We start from the raw sequence: 17,959 nt of genomic DNA, 5'->3' as shown, positions 1-17,959 counted from the left end.
ATCCCTTTTTATGAGAACTCGTGTTCACATTGTACTTTATAAATCTGATGTGACGTTTCAGTTTTGGGGAGCAAGAGAATGCAGAGATGTAAAATAATTAGCCTATTCAGCTAATTGAAAAGACATCTTCCCACATAATAATGACAGTATAATATAATATGATGGCGAAACAGGAACAAGGCCTATATGACAGAATCTGCAGCACAATACACTAAAATTAACAATAGCCTAATCATGTTTTATCTAATCTGATGGGCAAAGGCTCCTTTTTAATTGTACACTATTTGTATTTGCTTTAGTAAAAGGACCCCATTGTTGTCAGCTGTTTGATCCATCAGAATAAACAGTACAGGCAGCTGATTTATTAACTTTATTTTTTACCTTTTTGTTGCATGTGGCCAGGCTCAAAATACTACAATTGTTGCTGCTTGTGTCTGCTGGCTGTGTACATACATAGGCAACTGTTAGGTAACAGATTTCAATTATATTAGAATAAAAGCTTGTGTTTTTTTAGTGGCCTGGAATCATATAGTGCTGCTTTTAAAACCATAAAAACAGTTGTGAAAATAAAACATTTTACAAACTGGAGGTGGGTCCAAAGTCCTGAGGGGCTTGAGCATGCAGTGATATCGCAGCGGGAGAGGTCTGTGTGTTGTTTCAGCCTCAGACGTAAATATGAACACTAAAATGGATTGCATCATGGTGCAAAGAAGGCAACCAGCCCCATTTAAGATGAGACACTCCCATCTAGAATGGCTTGAACAATAACCTTCATGAGACAGAGGTGTAGCCTACACCCAGAAGACATGGCGGGGCTATAATAGCCCACCACTGAACTGTGATTTCCTCTCCACCTGCTCATCTATCCCCCATTGTGCAAGAAATGTCGGATTGATAACAGATTTATTTAGGTCAATACAATATTATTCAGAGTAAGATAAGTCATACTGGCCTACAGTATGGAGACATGTACTGAGTCAAACATTTAACAGTTGAAAAATAAAATTCTCTCTTCTCTCTGGTGGACGAATATTTAATGGGAACACTGTTTCTAAATGATTATAAACATATGTATACTGTATGAGACAAACAGGAATTACAGGGCACTTACGCAGACAGTCAGTGAGTTATGAGTGAATTCTTGAGCGTAATGATCAGCATCAACTTAATTTACTGAGCACATTAAATTGTAAGAGGCACTGTAATGTAAAACCATAAAACATCTCAACAGCTCACAAAGGTTTAACTGAAAACCTTTATTTCATATCCATGATTTATCTGCCACTCAAAAGGCTCATGTGTCACATTGTCTGCATATTTAGAAAGATATAGGCAAATGACATTGGCTGATATTAATTTATTGCAGTTTATTTGTATCAGAAATGAGAAAGATGTGTTTAAAATCATTAAGAAAGAAAGAAAGAAAGAAAGAAAGAAAGAAAGAAAGAAAGAAAGAAAGAAAGAAAGAAAGAAAGAAAGAAAGAAAGAAAGAAAGAAAGAAAGAAAGGAGGCATCTGTGTTCACTTTACTTAAGTCAGTGGTATCGCCTCACTCTAACACACCTTCTTCTTCTTCTTTTTGGGTTTTTTCTGGCGGACGGCAACCAGCTTCAGGTCGCATTACCGCCACCTACTATGTTGGAGTGTGAACCGGAGTTAACTACCCCTCTAACTAAGGCTGTGTCTTGATTCAGGGGTTGCGGTCTTGGAACCGGCCTCGTAGGCTGCATTTGAAGACCGATTGCGTCATAGCGGCGCGCAAAGGCTGTCCCATTTGCAAGGCTCCTTGCAAGGCTCCTCATATGCGGTCGTGAAATGCAGCCTTCGTTTCACGGTTTTGAAGCAGTTTTGAAGGCTGCATCAGATGTATCCTTCGTGGCCCAACATATCCCAAGATTCATTGCGTTTTTTTCAGAGATTGCATAAAATAAAATAAAAAATAACAAAACAGCAACGTGTTGCTCCATCTTCTTAACTTTTATCTTCCTTTCTTTTTTTCTTGTACTTTTTTTTCTTTTCGTCTGGTAGACAACTTATTTTTCTTTTTTCCTCCGCTGACAGGGCTGTCTCCGTTGGCAGCAATCAGGGTTGCTAGGCAGCACAGGAGCGGCGAGTCGTCACGCAAGGTAACGGCTTGTTACGTAAACCGGAAATGCTCGTAAACGGAGACCTGCGGAGACCGTCTCGTTTAACAACGCTCGTTGGCCTCAAAACCGGCCTTAAAATCGGCCTTCATAGGCTATAGCCTTCATAGACCGCGAGACTGCGTCCTACCAAGTGCGTGGTCTCTGAATCAAGACACAGCCTAAATTCTCCCCATCAATCCTGTCACCCTCTCTAACACACCTGATTCTAATTACCAGTTATCAAACTCAAAGTGGAATGTGACTGATTTTGACCAATAGAAATGGAGCACATGTGAGCGTTAACCAATCACATTCAATGGCAAAGTTTCACCAGGTAAAGGATAGGCTATAAACACACCCTGCTTGAGGGGTACAAATCATCTGTTACTTCTTTTTATGCTGGAGCTGTGTGAGAGATAATTGAGCCTCTTCATCGACTTAATCCCAACTGCCTTCACACTTAAGGTTTAGCAAACATGGTGAGTGTGAAAATGACATTAAAGTGTTTTATTTCCTTGTCATGTGCTAAATCAAGCAAAATCAAAGCTCTGAAGTTTCTGGTGTAAAAAGTGTGTTTCTGCTTTCCACAGCGTGAGTGTATCTCTGTGCATGTTGGTCAGGCTGGTGTCCAGATTGGCAATGCATGCTGGGAGCTTTACTGCCTGGAACATGGGATCCAGCCTGACGGACAGATGCCCAGTGACAAGATCCGCGCAGGTGGAGATGATTCCTTTAACACCTTCTTCAGTGAGACTGGAGCTGGAAAGTACGTCCCCAGAGCAATTTTTGTGGACCTGGAGCCCACTGTCATCGGTAAATTAAAATTGAATATAGATGCTGTAGTTTGATTTCATCAAGTCAAATTCTCAACTAATGAGATACTGGTTGAATATCTTCAGATGAGGTGCGCACTGGGACCTACCGCCAGCTGTTCCACCCTGAGCAGATGATCACCGGTAAGGAGGATGCTGCCAACAACTACGCCCGTGGACACTATACCATTGGCAAAGAGATCATTGACCTGGTGATGGACAGGATCCGTAAACTGGTGGGTAACTTGAGATCAAATGGAATGACATAACCGTTTATGCATATCTGATCAGTTGCTCTCCCTCTCTGTCCACAGTCTGACTCGTGCACTGGCCTTCAGGGCTTCCTGATTTTCCACAGCTTCGGAGGTGGCACCGGCTCTGGTTTCACCGCCCTGTTGATGCAGCGTTTGTCTGTCGACTACGGCAAGAAGTCAAAGCTTGAGTTCTCAGTCTACCCATCTCCTCAGATGTCCAGCGCTGTGGTGGAGCCCTACAACTCCATCTTGATCACCCACACCACCCTGGAGCACTCTGACTGTGCCTTCATGGTAGATAACGAAGCCATCTATGATGTCTGTCGTAGAAACCTCGATATCGAGCGTCCTGGTTTCACCAACCTAAACAGGTTGATGAGTCAGATTGTATCCTCAGTCACTGCCTCCCTTCGTTTTGATGGCGCCCTCAATGTTGATCTGACGGAGTTCCAGACCAACTTGGTGCCATATCCCCGAATCCACTTCCCCCTGGCCACCTATGCCCCTGTCATCTCTGCTGATAAGGCTTACCATGAGCAGTTAACGGTAGCAGAAATCACCAACTCCTGCTTTGAGCCAGCCAATCAGATGGTGAAATGTGATCCTCGCCATGGCAAATACATGGCCTGTTGCCTCTTGTATCGTGGTGATGTGGTGCCCAAAGATGTAAATGCTGCAATTTCCACCATCAAGGGCAAGCGCTCCATCCAGTTTGTGGACTGGTGCCCCACCGGTTTCAAGGTTGGAATCAACTACCAGCCTCCCACTGTAGTTCCTGGTGGAGACCTGGCCAAGGTCCAGAGGGCTGTGTGCATGCTGAGCAACACCACTGCTATTGCAGAGGCCTGGGCTCGCCTCGACCACAAGTTCGATCTGATGTACGCTAAGCGGGCCTTTGTTCACTGGTATGTGGGTGAGGGGATGGAGGAGGGAGAGTTCTCTGAGGCCAGAGAGGACATGGCAGCTCTGGAGAAGGATTATGAGGAGGTTGGAGCTGATAGTCAGCAAGACGAAGAACAAGATGAAGACGAGTATTAAACGGGCAGAAGGAGCTATACATTGTTTTTATTCAATAAATAAAAGTTTATTATTCCTTCACTGCACTTGTGTCTCTGTAATTCCACAGGTCAGAAATACTGTTTAGAGCAGTGCAGATGGTTCTGTTTCAGTAGCTCTCACTCATTCTAATGCCTCATTTCCACCGAGTAGAGCGGGTCGGATCGGAGCGGCTCAGAGCGGGACTGCTCACTTTTAAGAATCTCGGTGTTGTTTCCACCGCCGACCCTACCCTTACTGGTAGGGCGGGGTTTAGGCTGGACTGCGATAGCCGCCGCCAGGTTGTGGGTCAAACTATCGGGCTGTGGAACAACTGTGGTCAAGCCAGCGGTCTCTTGTTTTTGCTTGGTCAAACCAGCCGCTTCTTTATTTATTCCCCCCTGTGTTGTGAACACAGAGACGGCTCGATGCAACTGATAAGAGACGGTGAGCGAACAGCGCTGGCTGCGGCAGCTACGTGACATCGTAGCAGTGGGACACAGTGTAGCCAACTGATTCATTTAATGACGAGGAAAAACACCACACAATAAACAGTGCCGCGCTCACATTGTCGCCAAAACTCTCTTCACTCTAGCCGAGGTGACTACAAACGGCGGAAATGATTAAAACCAGCCGCTTCTTTATTTATTCCCCCCGTGTTGTTGAGAGCGTGTATTTACTACTATCTATGGCGTAAACACACAGAGACGGCTCGGCGCAACTCACAGAGACAGTGAGCGAACAGTACTGGCTGCGGCAGCTACGTGAATGTGGGACACAGTGTAACCAACTGATTAATTTATTGACGAGGAAAAACACCACACAATAAACAGAGTTGTGCTCACATTTTCGCCAAAACACAAGACTATCTTCACTCTTGCCGAGATGACTACACATGGCGGAAATGATTCTTTCGACCAATCAAATGACGGCTCCGCCGTTTCGGCACCCTTTCAGGCGGCCAGTACCCCTACGGAGGAGTACTGAGATTTGGAGCGGCTCAGAGCGGTTAGGTGCGCTTAAACCGTACCCTACCCAACTTTTGGCAAATGAAAAGCCAAACTACCCGGACCGAACCGCTCCGATCCGACCCGCTCTACTCGGTGGAAACGAGGCATAAAAGACTGCTGCTATTTTAGGCATTATTTTTTTTCTGATACTTTGATCATCTGTCTCTTGTCACATTACACTGTACAGGTGAAACTCGAAAAATTACAATATGGTGCAAAAGTTCATTTATTTCAGTAATTCAACTTTAAAGGTGAAAATAATATCATACAGACTCATTACATGCAAAGTGAGATATGTGAAGCCTTTATTTGGTATAATTGTGATTATGGCTTAGTTTATAAAAACCCCAATTTCAAAATCTCAGAATTAGAATATTACATAAAATCAATAAAAGGTTTTTAAATACAGAAGTGTCGGCCCTCTAGAAAGTATAACCATGCATATGTACTAAGTACTTTGTTTGGGCCCCTTTTGCATGAATTCTTGCCTCAATGCGGCGTGGCATGGATGCTATCAGCCTGTGGCACTGCTGAGGTGTTATGGAAGGCCAGGTTGCTTTGATAGAGGCCTTCAGCTCATCTGTAGTGTTGGGTCTGGTGTGTCTCATCTGCCTCTTGACAATAGTCCATAGATTATCTATGGAGTTCAGGTCAAGAGCGTTGTCTGGCCAATCCAGCCCAGTAATACCATGGTCAGCTAACTAGTTACTAGTGGTTTCTGGCACTGTGGACAGGTGCCAAGTCTTGCTGGAAAAGGAAATTGTCACCTCCATAAAGCTTGTCAACAGACGGAAGCATGAAAGTGCTCTGAAATCTTCTGGTAGGTGGCTGTGGTGACTTTGGACTTGATAACACAGTGGACCAACACCAGCAGATGATATGATACCTCAAATCATCACTGATTCTAATGAAATGTTGCATTTCATTTGGAAATCAAGGTCCCACAGTCTAGAGGAAGAGTGGAGAGGTAAATCCATGTTGCTTGAAGACCACTGTTAAGTTTCAACAGTCAGTGATGATTTTGATAGCATCTATGCCACGCTGCATTGAGGCAGGAATTCATGCAAAAGGGGCCCAAACCAAGTACTGAGTACATTTGTATGATTATACTTTATAGAGGGTTGACATTTCTGTATTTAAAATCCCTTTTTTATTGATTTCATATAATATTAACATTTTCAGAGATTTTGAATTTGGGGTTTTCATAAGCTGTAAACCATAATCATCAAAATTATAACAAATGAAGGCTTGAAATATCTCACTTTGCATGTAATGAGTCGATATAATATATTAGTTTCAACTTTTAAGTTCAAATACAGAAATAAATGAACTTTTGCACGATATTCTAATTTTTCAAGTTTCACCTGTATAGGAGCCTATTCTAGAAGAATGTGTTCAGCCATCAAACCAAGCTCATAAATATAAAAACACTTTTTTTCCCCTCTACCTTGTTAAAGTGGGTATTTGTACAATGCGTACACTCAAATGTAGGCCTACATATTTTTAAAAACTGTAGTGGCCTAAGGGGAGATTCAATTGCAAAACATGTCAGTGAAGTACTAGTCTCGCAAAGCCAGACCAAACTACAGCAAGTAGTATGGTCTGGAAGCACTCTGTTTAGAGCCGTCTATTCGGGTGGGGAAACCGGGGGAAACTGGGCTAGCCTGTTTGTATTTGTTTAAACCAGTGGTTCTCAACCGGTAAGCGCGCCCCCCCGGGGGGGCGCGGACACTCTACCGGGGGGGCGCGAGGGGGATGGTAAAAAAAAAAAAAAAAAAAATCTTAATTTTTTTTTTTTTTTTTTTTTTTAGTAATTTAAATTTTTTTCCTGATATGTATCCTAGTTCAGAGATGATATGTATTTTTTTTCTTAACTTTTTTTGATAGGTAGTTGCCAAGTTCATCACACAAACACTCCAATCCACTGATATGAGATCAGTTTGCAATTTTCAAGTACTGAATTAATGGTAGGACTGTGGCCACTAGAACCATGGTCTCTGGTCAGCAAAGGTCTTGAAAACAGCATAAGTGTGCTTGTGACATGCGTGCCACCCATGCATGTGTATGGGCACGTGTCCCAGCAGATTTTTGAAATCTGAATAAAAAAATGTAAGTTTGTAGTTAGCAAGTTTAACATGTTCTTAGGGCAGAATTTCATAAATAAAGGTTTATTTTTTTAGCAAGATATTTGGTCAAAAGCTAGTGGTCATCCGTCCCTCTGTGCAGTTGTTAGGCATCTGGCTGCTAGCAAGTTATGTTGTCTTGCTAATTTTACTATTCATCTGAACTGAAATAAATATTGACTTTTTCCTTTATTATCTTCGCCAGAATGCACCAGAATGCTTAGATTACATGTTAAAAACACAAAAAAATCTTCTGGGGGGGATGCCCCCAGACCCCCCTTCAGGGGTTTAGTTTTCTGACAAACATTACAATGGATACTAACATGATTTGGGCATTTGGGATTATAAATCATCTTTGAATTGGTTGTACAGCATATCACATGTTGTCACGGTCGGGGGGGGGGCCCAACTGCAATGACCCAGCTTTGGGGGGGCCCAACTTGCAGAAGGTTGAGAACCCCTGGTTTAAACCAATCACAATCATCTAGGGCGGGGCTAACCCCGGGAAGCAGCAGCGGTGTCCTGCAAAATAGTGCCGGGGGGGGACTTATTTTGATGGAACGTCTTCACGCCCAGAGACTGTCAGAGAAATGGCTAAACCCGCAAACGCCACACAAAAACTATTAAAGACAAAAGGAATATACATAGTGTGTTGCTTTCTAACCAGCATGTCAAGACACCATACACTTTAGCCCCCGAGGAGCTCACGGGATAACTTAACCGGAGTTAACTTGCCACGTAGTGTTATCTCTGGTAACATTATCATCGGCGGTTGAGAGGACGGCTACGGCGGTCGAGTAGAATTTATAGCATTCGAGAATTTATGTCACCACCTCCTATCGCTGTAGTCAGAGCCGTAGTCCGTCTGTTTACAGGCAGAACAGGGTTTTGACGTTGTGAGCGCTACACCAACTGCAGCAAGTAGCCGTAAGTTGCTAGGTGATAGTGGAAGCCGTTGGAATCTTTCCCCGTCGCTAAAACACCGCTGCTTAGTCCCTAATTCACCAAAGAAAGGGAACGGCGGATCTTAATCTAGCTGGTTATAAGGTCCGGTGCTCAATTCAAACCCCCACGCTTCGTTTTCCAGAGTTTATGAGGGTATTTCTGCCCGGGGGTAGTTGTACAATGAAGTTGGACAGCTAGGCTAAGCTAGGATGCGTCCCGGACCGCCGAAGTATCGCCACACTTTATTTCTGTCTACAATAATGTGACTTCCCACACCCTGTGTGTGTGTGTGTGTGTGAGAGAGAGCGCTGCACATAAGCACACGGGTTGACTGTGAGCGAATTGTTTCCGAATTTGAGGGGGATCACAATAGGGGAAAGCCAGCAACCGGAAAAGGAGGGGGCTGTGTCAGGGCAGCGTAGCTTTTCGACGCAAGCGAATAGACGCTGGCGGAAGTGGTCATGCCAGACTAGTGAAGTACTATATTCTACTGTGTTAACCTTGATAGCCTAGGCTATTTTTATCATGTAAAAAATGCTTAAAGACAATTTCAGTAGGATATGATGCTAGCCAACAGAACTTTCAACATCACTTGGTGGTTATGCTGAAAATAAAACTGGTTTTGGAAACCAAAAATGTATTTTTATTGTATTGAACATTAAGGGCAGAACAATTATAAACATACCACTTCTCATAGGGGACATGCATTCAGATACACAATTTGCAAGTAAACACAACATACACCTTGAACTAGTCAAGGGAAAAAGAAAAACAATTAAGGCCTAGGGGGAGCTACAGTAAGACAGATTTCAAATCAATCTTATAAATAAGATAAGATATTTAAATGATAACATATGTATAAGATGCGTCAAGGTCCGAAAAGGACCAATCTTCAAAACAACAAAAAATTTGAAAAGTCTACACTTATCTTTTTTGCAATCCTGCCGATTCAGCTTTTCAAAGTAAAACCAAATGGTCCGTCAGAATCACAAATACCTCCCCGCGGCGATTATAATTCTATGAAGAAATTTAATAATGACAATAATTACAGAAGAAACCACTACTTTTTGTGGAGGCCTTTGATATTATAACTTGATTTTAGGCTAATAGGCCTACTTTTATAATTATGATTGATTTAACAAAAATGTTACAAACATTTTGTGTAACAAGAATGTTAAGAGAATATGATCACACCTACAGTATGTTTGTAGATACATTTGTCTTTACATTTTCAACCCTATTTTATGAGATATTAAACTTGTAAAAATAATCAATATTGTGTTTTTCCTAAAAAATTATGACATTTAAGACTAACTTGACAATAAATGCATGCACCTACGCAGACATTCAGTGAGTTATGAGTGAATTCTTGAGCGTAATGATCAGCATCAATTTAATTTACTGAGCACATTAAATTGTAAGAGGCACTGTAATGTAACACCATAAAACATCTGAACAGCTCACAAAGGTTTAACTGAAAACCTTTATTTCATATCCATGATTTATCTGCCACTCAAAAGGCTCATGTGTCACATTGTCTGCATATTTAGACAGATATAGGCAAATTACATTGGCTGATATTAATTTATTGCAGTTTATTTGTATCATAAATGAGAAAGATATGTTTAAAATCATTAAGAAAGAAAGAAAGAAAGAAAGAAAGAAAGAAAGAAAGAAAGAAAGAAAGAAAGAAAGAAAGAAAGAAAGAAAGAAAGAAAGAAAGAAAGAAAGAAAGAAAGAAAGAAAGAAGGAGGCATCTGTGTTCACTTTACTTAAGTCAGTGGTCAGTGGTATCGCCTCACTCTAACACACCTGATTCGAATTAGCAGTTATCAAACTCAAAGTGGAATGTGACTGATTTTGACCAATAGAAATGGAGCACATGTGAGCGTTAACCAATCACATTCAATGGCAAAGTTTCACCAGGTAAAGGATAGGCTATAAACACACCCTGCTTGAGGGGTACAAATCATCAGTTACTTCTTTTTATGCTGGAGCTGTGAGAGATAATTGAGCCTCTTCATCTACTTAATCCCAACCGCCTTCAATCTTCAGGTTTAGCAAACATGGTGAGTGTGAAAATGACATTAAAGTGTTTTATTTCCTTGTCATGTGCTAAATCAAGCAGAATCAAAGCTCTGAAGTTTCTGGTGTAAAAAGTGTGTTTCTGCTTTCCACAGCGTGAGTGTATCTCTGTGCACGTTGGTCAGGCTGGTGTCCAGATTGGCAATGCCTGCTGGGAGCTTTACTGCCTGGAACATGGGATCCAGCCTGACGGACAGCTGCCCAGTGACAAGATCTGCGCAGGTGGAGATGATTCCTTTAACACCTTCTTCAGTGAGACTGGAGCTGGAAAGTACGTCCCCAGAGCAATTTTTGTGGACCTGGAGCCCACTGTCATCGGTAAATTAAAATTGAATATAGATGCTGTAGTTTGATTTCATCAAGTCAAATTCTCAACTAATGAGATACTGGTTGAATATCTTCAGATGAGGTGCGCACTGGGACCTACCGCCAGCTGTTCCACCCTGAGCAGATGATCACCGGTAAGGAGGATGCTGCCAACAACTACGCCCGTGGACACTATACCATTGGCAAAGAGATCATTGACCTGGTGATGGACAGGATCCGTAAACTGGTGGGTAACTTGAGATCAAATTAAATGACATAACCGTTTAGGCATATCTGATCAGTGGCTCTCCCTCTCTGTCCACAGTCTGACTCGTGCACTGGCCTTCAGGGCTTCCTGATTTTCCACAGCTTCGGAGGTGGCACCGGCTCTGGTTTCACCTCCCTGCTGATGGAGCGTTTGTCTGTCGACTACGGCAAGAAGTCCAAGCTTGAGTTCTCAGTCTACCCGTCTCCTCAGATGTCCAGCGCTGTGGTGGAGCCCTACAACTCCATCCTGACCACCCACACCACCCTGGAGCACTCTGACTGTGCCTTCATGGTAGATAACGAAGCCATCTATGATATCTGCCGTAGAAACCTCGATATCGAGCGCCCTGGTTTCACCAACCTAAATAGGTTGATGAGTCAGATTGTATCCTCCGTCACTGCCTCCCTTCGTTTTGATGGCGCCCTCAATGTTGATCTGACGGAGTTCCAGACCAACTTGGTGCCATATCCCCGAATCCACTTCCCCCTGGCCACCTATGCCCCTGTTATCTCTGCTGATAAGGCTTACCATGAGCAGTTAACGGTAGCAGAAATCACCAACTCTTGCTTCGAGCCAGCCAATCAGATGGTGAAATGTGATCCTCGCCATGGCAAATACATGGCCTGTTGCCTCTTGTATCGTGGTGATGTGGTGCCCAAAGATGTAAATGCTGCAATTACCACCATCAAGAGCAAGCGCTCCATCCAGTTTGTGGACTGGTGCCCCACCGGTTTCAAGGTTGGAATCAACTACCAGCCTCCCACTGTAGTTCCTGGTGGAGACCTGGCCAAGGTCCAGAGGGCTGTGTGCATGCTGAGCAACACCACTGCTATTGCAGAGGCCTGGGCTCGCCTCGACCACAAGTTCGATCTGATGTACGCTAAGCGGGCCTTTGTTCACTGGTATGTGGGTGAGGGGATGGAGGAGGGAGAGTTCTCTGAGGCCAGAGAGGACATGGCAGCTCTGGAGAAGGATTATGAGGAGGTTGGAGCTGATAGTCAGCAAGACGAAGAACAAGATGAAGATGAGTATTAAACAGGCAGAAGGAGCTATACATTGTTTTTATTCAATAAATAAAAGTTTATTATTCCTTCACTGCACTTGTGTCTCTGTAATTCCACAGGTCAGAAATACTGTTTAGAGCAGTGCAGATGGTTCTGTTTCAGTAGCTCTCACTCATTCTAAAAGACTGCTGCTATTTTAGGCAGTATTTTTTTTCTGATACTTTGATCATCTGTCTCTTGTCACAGTACACTGTACAGGTGAAACTTGAAAAATTACAATATGGTGCAAAAGTTAATTTATTTCAGTAATTCAACTTTAAAGGTGAAAATAATATCATACAGACTCATTACATGCAAAGTGAGATATGTGAAGCCTTATTTGGTATAATTGTGATTATGGCTTAGTTTATAAAAACCCCAATTTCAAAATCTCAGAATTAGAATATTACATAAAATCAATAAAAGGTTTTTAAATACAGAAGTGTCGGCCCTCTAGAAAGTATAACCATGCATATGTACTAAGTACTTTGTTTGGGCCCCTTTTGCATGAATTCTTGCCTCAATGCGGCGTGGCATGGATGCTATCAGCCTGTGGCACTGCTGAGGTGTTATGGAAGGCCAGGTTGCTTTAATAGAGGCCTTCAGCTCATCTGTAGTGTTGGGTCTGGTGTGTCTCATCTGCCTCTTGACAATAGTCCATAGATTATCTATGGAGTTCAGGTCAAGAGCGTTGTCTGGCCAATCCAGCCCAGTAATACCATGGTCAGCTAACTAGTTACTAGTGGTTTCTGGCACTGTGGACAGGTGCCAAGTCTTGCTGGAAAAGGAAATTGTCACCTCCATAAAGCTTGTCAACAGACGGAAGCATGAAAGTGCTCTGAAATCTTCTGGTAGGTGGCTGTGGTGACTTTGGACTTGATAACACAGTGGACCAGCACCAGCAGATGACATGATACCTCAAATAATCACTGATCCTAATGAATTGTTGCATTTCATTTGGAAATCAAGGTCCCACAGTCTAGAGGAGTGGAGAGGTAAATCCATGTTGCTTGAAGACCACTGTCAAGTTTCAACAGTCAGTGATGATTTTGATAGCATCCATGCCACGCTGCATTGAGGCAGGAATTCATGCAAAAGGGGCCCAAACCAAGTACTGAGTACATTTGTATGATTATACTTTATAGAGGGTTGACATTTCTGTATTTAAAATCCCTTTTTTATTGATTTCATATAATAACATTTTCAGAGATTTTGAATTTGGGGTTTTCATAAGCTGTAAACCATAATCATCAAAATTATAACAAATGAAGGCTTGAAATATCTCACTTTGCATGTAATGAGTCGATATAATATATTAGTTTCAACTTTTAAGTTCAAATACAGAAATAAATGAACTTTTGCACGATATTCTAATTTTTCAAGTTTCACCTGTATAGGAGCCTATTCTAGAAGAATGTGTTCAGCCATCAAACCAAGCTCATAAATATAAAAACACTTTTTTTCCCCTCTACCTTGTTAAAGTGGGCATTTGTACAATGCGTACACTCAAATGTAGGCCTACATATTTTTAAAAACTGTAGTGGCCTAAGGGGAGATTCAATTGCAAAACATGTCAGTGAAGTACTATATTCTACTGTGTTAACCTTGATAGCCTAGGCTATTTTTATCATGTAAAAAATGCTTAAAGACAATTTCAGTAGGATATGATGCTAGCCAACAGAACTTTCAACATCACTTGGTGGTTATGCTGAAAATAAAACTGGTTTTGGAAACCAAAAATGTATTTTTATTGTATTGAACATTAAGGGCAGAACAATTATAAACATACCATTTCTCATAGGGGACATGCATTCAGATACACAATTTGCAAGTAAACACAACATACACCTTGAACTAGTCAAGGGAAAAAGAAAAACAATTAAGGCCTAGGGGGAGCTACAGTAAGACAGATTTCAAATCAATCTTATAAATAAAATAAGATATTTAAATGATAACATATGTATAAGATGCGTCAAGGTCCGAAAAGGACCAATCTTCAAAACAACAAAAAATTTGAAAAGTCTACACTTATCTTTTTTGCAATCCTGCCGATTCAGCTTTTCAAAGTAAAACCAAATGGTCCGTCAGAATCACAAATACCTCCCCGCGGCGATTATAATTCTATGAAGAAATTTAATAATAACAATAATTACAGAAGAAACCACTACTTTTTGTGGAGGCCTTTGATATTATAACTTGATTTTAGGCTAATAGGCCTACTTTTATAATTATGATTGATTTAACAAAAATGTTACAAACATTTTGTGTAACAAGAATGTTAAGAGAATATGATCACACCTACAGTATGTTTGTAGATACATTTGTCTTTACATTTTCAACCCTATTTTATGAGATATTAAACTTGTAAAAATAATCAATATTGTGTTTTTCCTAAAAAATTATGACATTTAAGACTAACTTGACAATAAATGCATGCACCTACGCAGACATTCAGTGAGTTATGAGTGAATTCTTGAGCGTAATGATCAGCATCAACTTAATTTACTGAGCACATTAAATTGTAAGAGGCACTGTAATGTAACACCATAAAACATCTGAACAGCTCACAAAGGTTTAACTGAAAACCTTTATTTCATATCCATGATTTATCTGCCACTCAAAAGGCTCATGTGTCACATTGTCTGCATATTTAGACAGATATAGGCAAATTACATTGGCTGATATTAATTTATTGCAGTTTATTTGTATCATAAATGAGAAAGATATGTTTAAAATCATTAAGAAAGAAAGAAAGAAAGAAAGAAAGAAAGAAAGAAAGAAAGAAAGAAAGAAAGAAAGAAAGAAAGAAAGAAAGGAGGCATCTGTGTTCACTTTACTTAAGTCAGTGGTCAGTGGTATCGCCTCACTCTAACACACCTGATTCGAATCAGCAGTTATCAAACTCAAAGTGGAATGTGACTGATTTTGACCAATAGAAATGGAGCACATGTGAGCGTTAACCAATCACATTCAATGGCAAAGTTTCACCAGGTAAAGGATAGGCTATAAACACACCCTGCTTGAGGGGTTGAGGGGTACAAATCATCAGTTACTTCTTTTTATGCTGGAGCTGTGAGAGATAATTGAGCCTCTTCATCTACTTAATCCCAACCGCCTTCAATCTTCAGGTTTAGCAAACATGGTGAGTGTGAAAATGACATTAAAGTGTTTTATTTCCTTGTCATGTGCTAAATCAAGCAGAATCAAAGCTCTGAAGTTTCTGGTGTAAAAAGTGTGTTTCTGCTTTCCACAGCGTGAGTGTATCTCTGTGCACGTTGGTCAGGCTGGTGTCCAGATTGGCAATGCCTGCTGGGAGCTTTACTGCCTGGAACATGGGATCCAGCCTGACGGACAGATGCCCAGTGACAAGATCCGCGCAGGTGGAGATGATTCCTTTAACACCTTCTTCAGTGAGACTGGAGCTGGAAAGTACGTCCCCAGAGCAATTTTTGTGGACCTGGAGCCCACTGTCATCGGTAAATTAAAATTGAATATAGATGCTGTAGTTTGATTTCATGAAGTCAAATTCTCAACTAATGAGATACTGGTTGAATATCTTCAGATGAGGTGCGCACTGGGACCTACCGCCAGCTGTTCCACCCTGAGCAGATGATCACCGGTAAGGAGGATGCTGCCAACAACTACGCCCGTGGACACTATACCATTGGCAAAGAGATCATTGACCTGGTGATGGACAGGATCCGTAAACTGGTGAGTAACTTGAGATCAAATTAAATTGCATAACCGTTTAGGCATATCTGATCAGTTGCTCTCCCTCTCTGTCCACAGTCTGACTCGTGCACTGGCCTTCAGGGCTTCCTGATTTTCCACAGCTTCGGAGGTGGCACCGGCTCTGGTTTCACCTCCCTGCTGATGGAGCGTTTGTCTGTCGACTACGGCAAGAAGTCCAAGCTTGAGTTCTCAGTCTATCCAGCTCCTCAGATGTCTAGCGCTGTGGTGGAGCCCTACAACTCCATCCTGACCACCCACACCACCCTGGAGCACTCTGACTGTGCCTTCATGGTAGATAACGAAGCCATCTATGATATCTGTCGTAGAAACCTCGATATCGAGCGTCCTGGTTTCACCAACCTAAACAGGCTGATGAGTCAGATTGTATCCTCAGTCACTGCCTCCCTTCGTTTTGATGGCGCCCTCAATGTTGATCTGACGGAGTTCCAGACCAACTTGGTGCCATATCCCCGAATCCACTTCCCCCTGGCCACCTATGCCCCTGTCATCTCTGCTGATAAGGCTTACCATGAGCAGTTAACAGTGGCAGATATCACCAACTCCTGCTTCGAGCCAGCCAATCAGATGGTGAAATGTGACCCTCGCCATGGCAAATACATGGCCTGTTGCCTCTTGTATCGTGGTGATGTGGTGCCCAAAGATGTAAATGCTGCAATTTCCACCATCAAGAGCAAGCGCTCCATCCAGTTTGTGGACTGGTGCCCCACCGGTTTCAAGGTTGGAATCAACTACCAGCCTCCCACTGTAGTTCCTGGTGGAGACCTGGCCAAGGTCCAGAGGGCTGTGTGCATGCTGAGCAACACCACTGCTATTGCAGAGGCCTGGGCTCGCCTTGACCACAAGTTCGATCTGATGTACGCTAAGCGGGCCTTTGTTCACTGGTATGTGGGTGAGGGGATGGAGGAGGGAGAGTTCTCTGAGGCCAGAGAGGACATGGCAGCTCTGGAGAAGGATTATGAGGAGGTTGGAGCTGATAGTCAGCAAGACGAAGAACAAGATGAAGACGAGTATTAAACGAGCAGAAGGAGCTATATATATTATTTTTCAATAAATAAAAGTTTATTATTCCTTCACTGCACTTGTGTCTCTGTAATTCCACAGGTCAGAAATACTGTTTAGAGCAGTGCAGATGGTTCTGTTTCAGTAGCTCTCACTCATTCTAAAAGACTGCTGCTATCTTAGGCAGTATTTTTTTTCTGATATTGATCATCTGTCTCTTGTCACACTACACTGTACAGGTGAAACTCGAAAAATTACAATATGGTGCAAAAGTTAATTTATTTCAGTAATTCAACTTTAAAGGTGAAAATAATATCATACAGACTCATTACATGCAAAGTGAGATATGTGAAGCCTTTATTTGGTATAATTGTGATTATGGCTTAGTTTATAAAAACCCCAAATTCAAAATCTCAGAATTAGAACATTACATAAAATCAATAAAAGGTTTTTAATTACAGAAATGTCGGCCCTCTAGAAAGTATAACCATGCATATGTACTAAGTACTTGGTTTGGGCCCCTTTTGCATGAATTCTTGCCTCAATGCGGCGTGGCATGGATGCTATCAGCCTGTGGCACTGCTGAGGTGTTATGGAAGCCCAGGTTGCTTTGATAGAGGCCTTCAGCTCATCTGTAGTGTTGGGTCTGGTGTGTCTCATCTGCCTCTTGACAATAGTCCATAGATTATCTATGGAGTTCAGGTCAAGAGCGTTGTCTGGCCAATCCAGCCCAGTAATACCATGGTCAGCTAACCAGTTACTAGTGGTTTCTGGCACTGTGGACAGGTGCCAAGTCTTGCTGGAAAAGGAAAGTGTCACCTCCATAAAGCTTGTCAACAGACAGAAGCATGAAAGTGCTCTAAAATCTTCTGGTAGGTGGCTGTGGTGACTTTGGACTTGATAACACAGTGGACCAACACCAGCAGATGACATGATACCTCAAATCATCACTGATCCTAATGAATTGTTGCATTTCATTTGGAAATCAAGGTCCCACAGTCTAGAGGAGTGGAGAGGTAAATCCATGTTGCTTGAAGACCACTGTCAAGTTTCAACAGTCAGTGATGATTTTGATAGCATCCATGCCACGCTGCATTGAGGCAGGAATTCATGCAAAAGGGGCCCAAACCAAGTACTGAGTACATTTGTATGATTATAGTTTATATAGAGGGTTGACATTTCTGTATTTAAAATCCTTTTT

General features: G+C 42.1%; 3 protein-coding genes across 3 annotated transcripts; all 3 read left to right on the top strand.

Annotated features, from left to right (window-relative positions):
* Positions 1-2,712: 2,712 nt before the first annotated feature.
* LOC307263049 (tubulin alpha-1C chain-like) lies at positions 2,713-4,229 on the top strand (the record flags this gene model as incomplete). Its single annotated transcript, XM_080044070.1, has 3 exons — positions 2,713-2,938; positions 3,025-3,173; positions 3,252-4,229. Exons 1-3 carry the CDS (start codon positions 2,818-2,820, stop codon positions 4,227-4,229), a joined length of 1,248 nt encoding a protein of 415 aa, XP_079900196.1. The 5' UTR covers positions 2,713-2,817.
* Positions 4,230-10,177: 5,948 nt separating this feature from the next.
* Positions 10,178-11,998, top strand: LOC307263444 (tubulin alpha-1C chain-like; the record flags this gene model as incomplete). The annotated part of the gene is made up of 5 exons (XM_080044592.1): positions 10,178-10,188; positions 10,360-10,373; positions 10,465-10,707; positions 10,794-10,942; positions 11,021-11,998. 5 exons carry the CDS (start codon positions 10,178-10,180, stop codon positions 11,996-11,998), a joined length of 1,395 nt encoding a protein of 464 aa, XP_079900718.1.
* A 3,348-nt stretch (positions 11,999-15,346) lies between these two features.
* Positions 15,347-16,773, top strand: LOC307262910 (tubulin alpha chain-like; the record flags this gene model as incomplete). Its single annotated transcript, XM_080043928.1, has 3 exons — positions 15,347-15,482; positions 15,569-15,717; positions 15,796-16,773. The coding sequence occupies exons 1-3, from the start codon at positions 15,362-15,364 to the stop codon at positions 16,771-16,773; spliced, it is 1,248 nt and encodes a 415-aa protein (XP_079900054.1). The 5' UTR covers positions 15,347-15,361.
* Positions 16,774-17,959: the final 1,186 nt, after the last annotated feature.

The sequence above is a fragment of the Ammodytes marinus genome (genome assembly GCF_949987685.1).
Source record: "Ammodytes marinus genome assembly, chromosome: 16".
Taxonomy (NCBI): domain Eukaryota; kingdom Metazoa; phylum Chordata; class Actinopteri; order Uranoscopiformes; family Ammodytidae; genus Ammodytes; species Ammodytes marinus.
The sequence above is the reverse complement of the archived record's forward strand: the minus strand, read 5'-3'. Positions and strand labels throughout refer to the sequence as shown.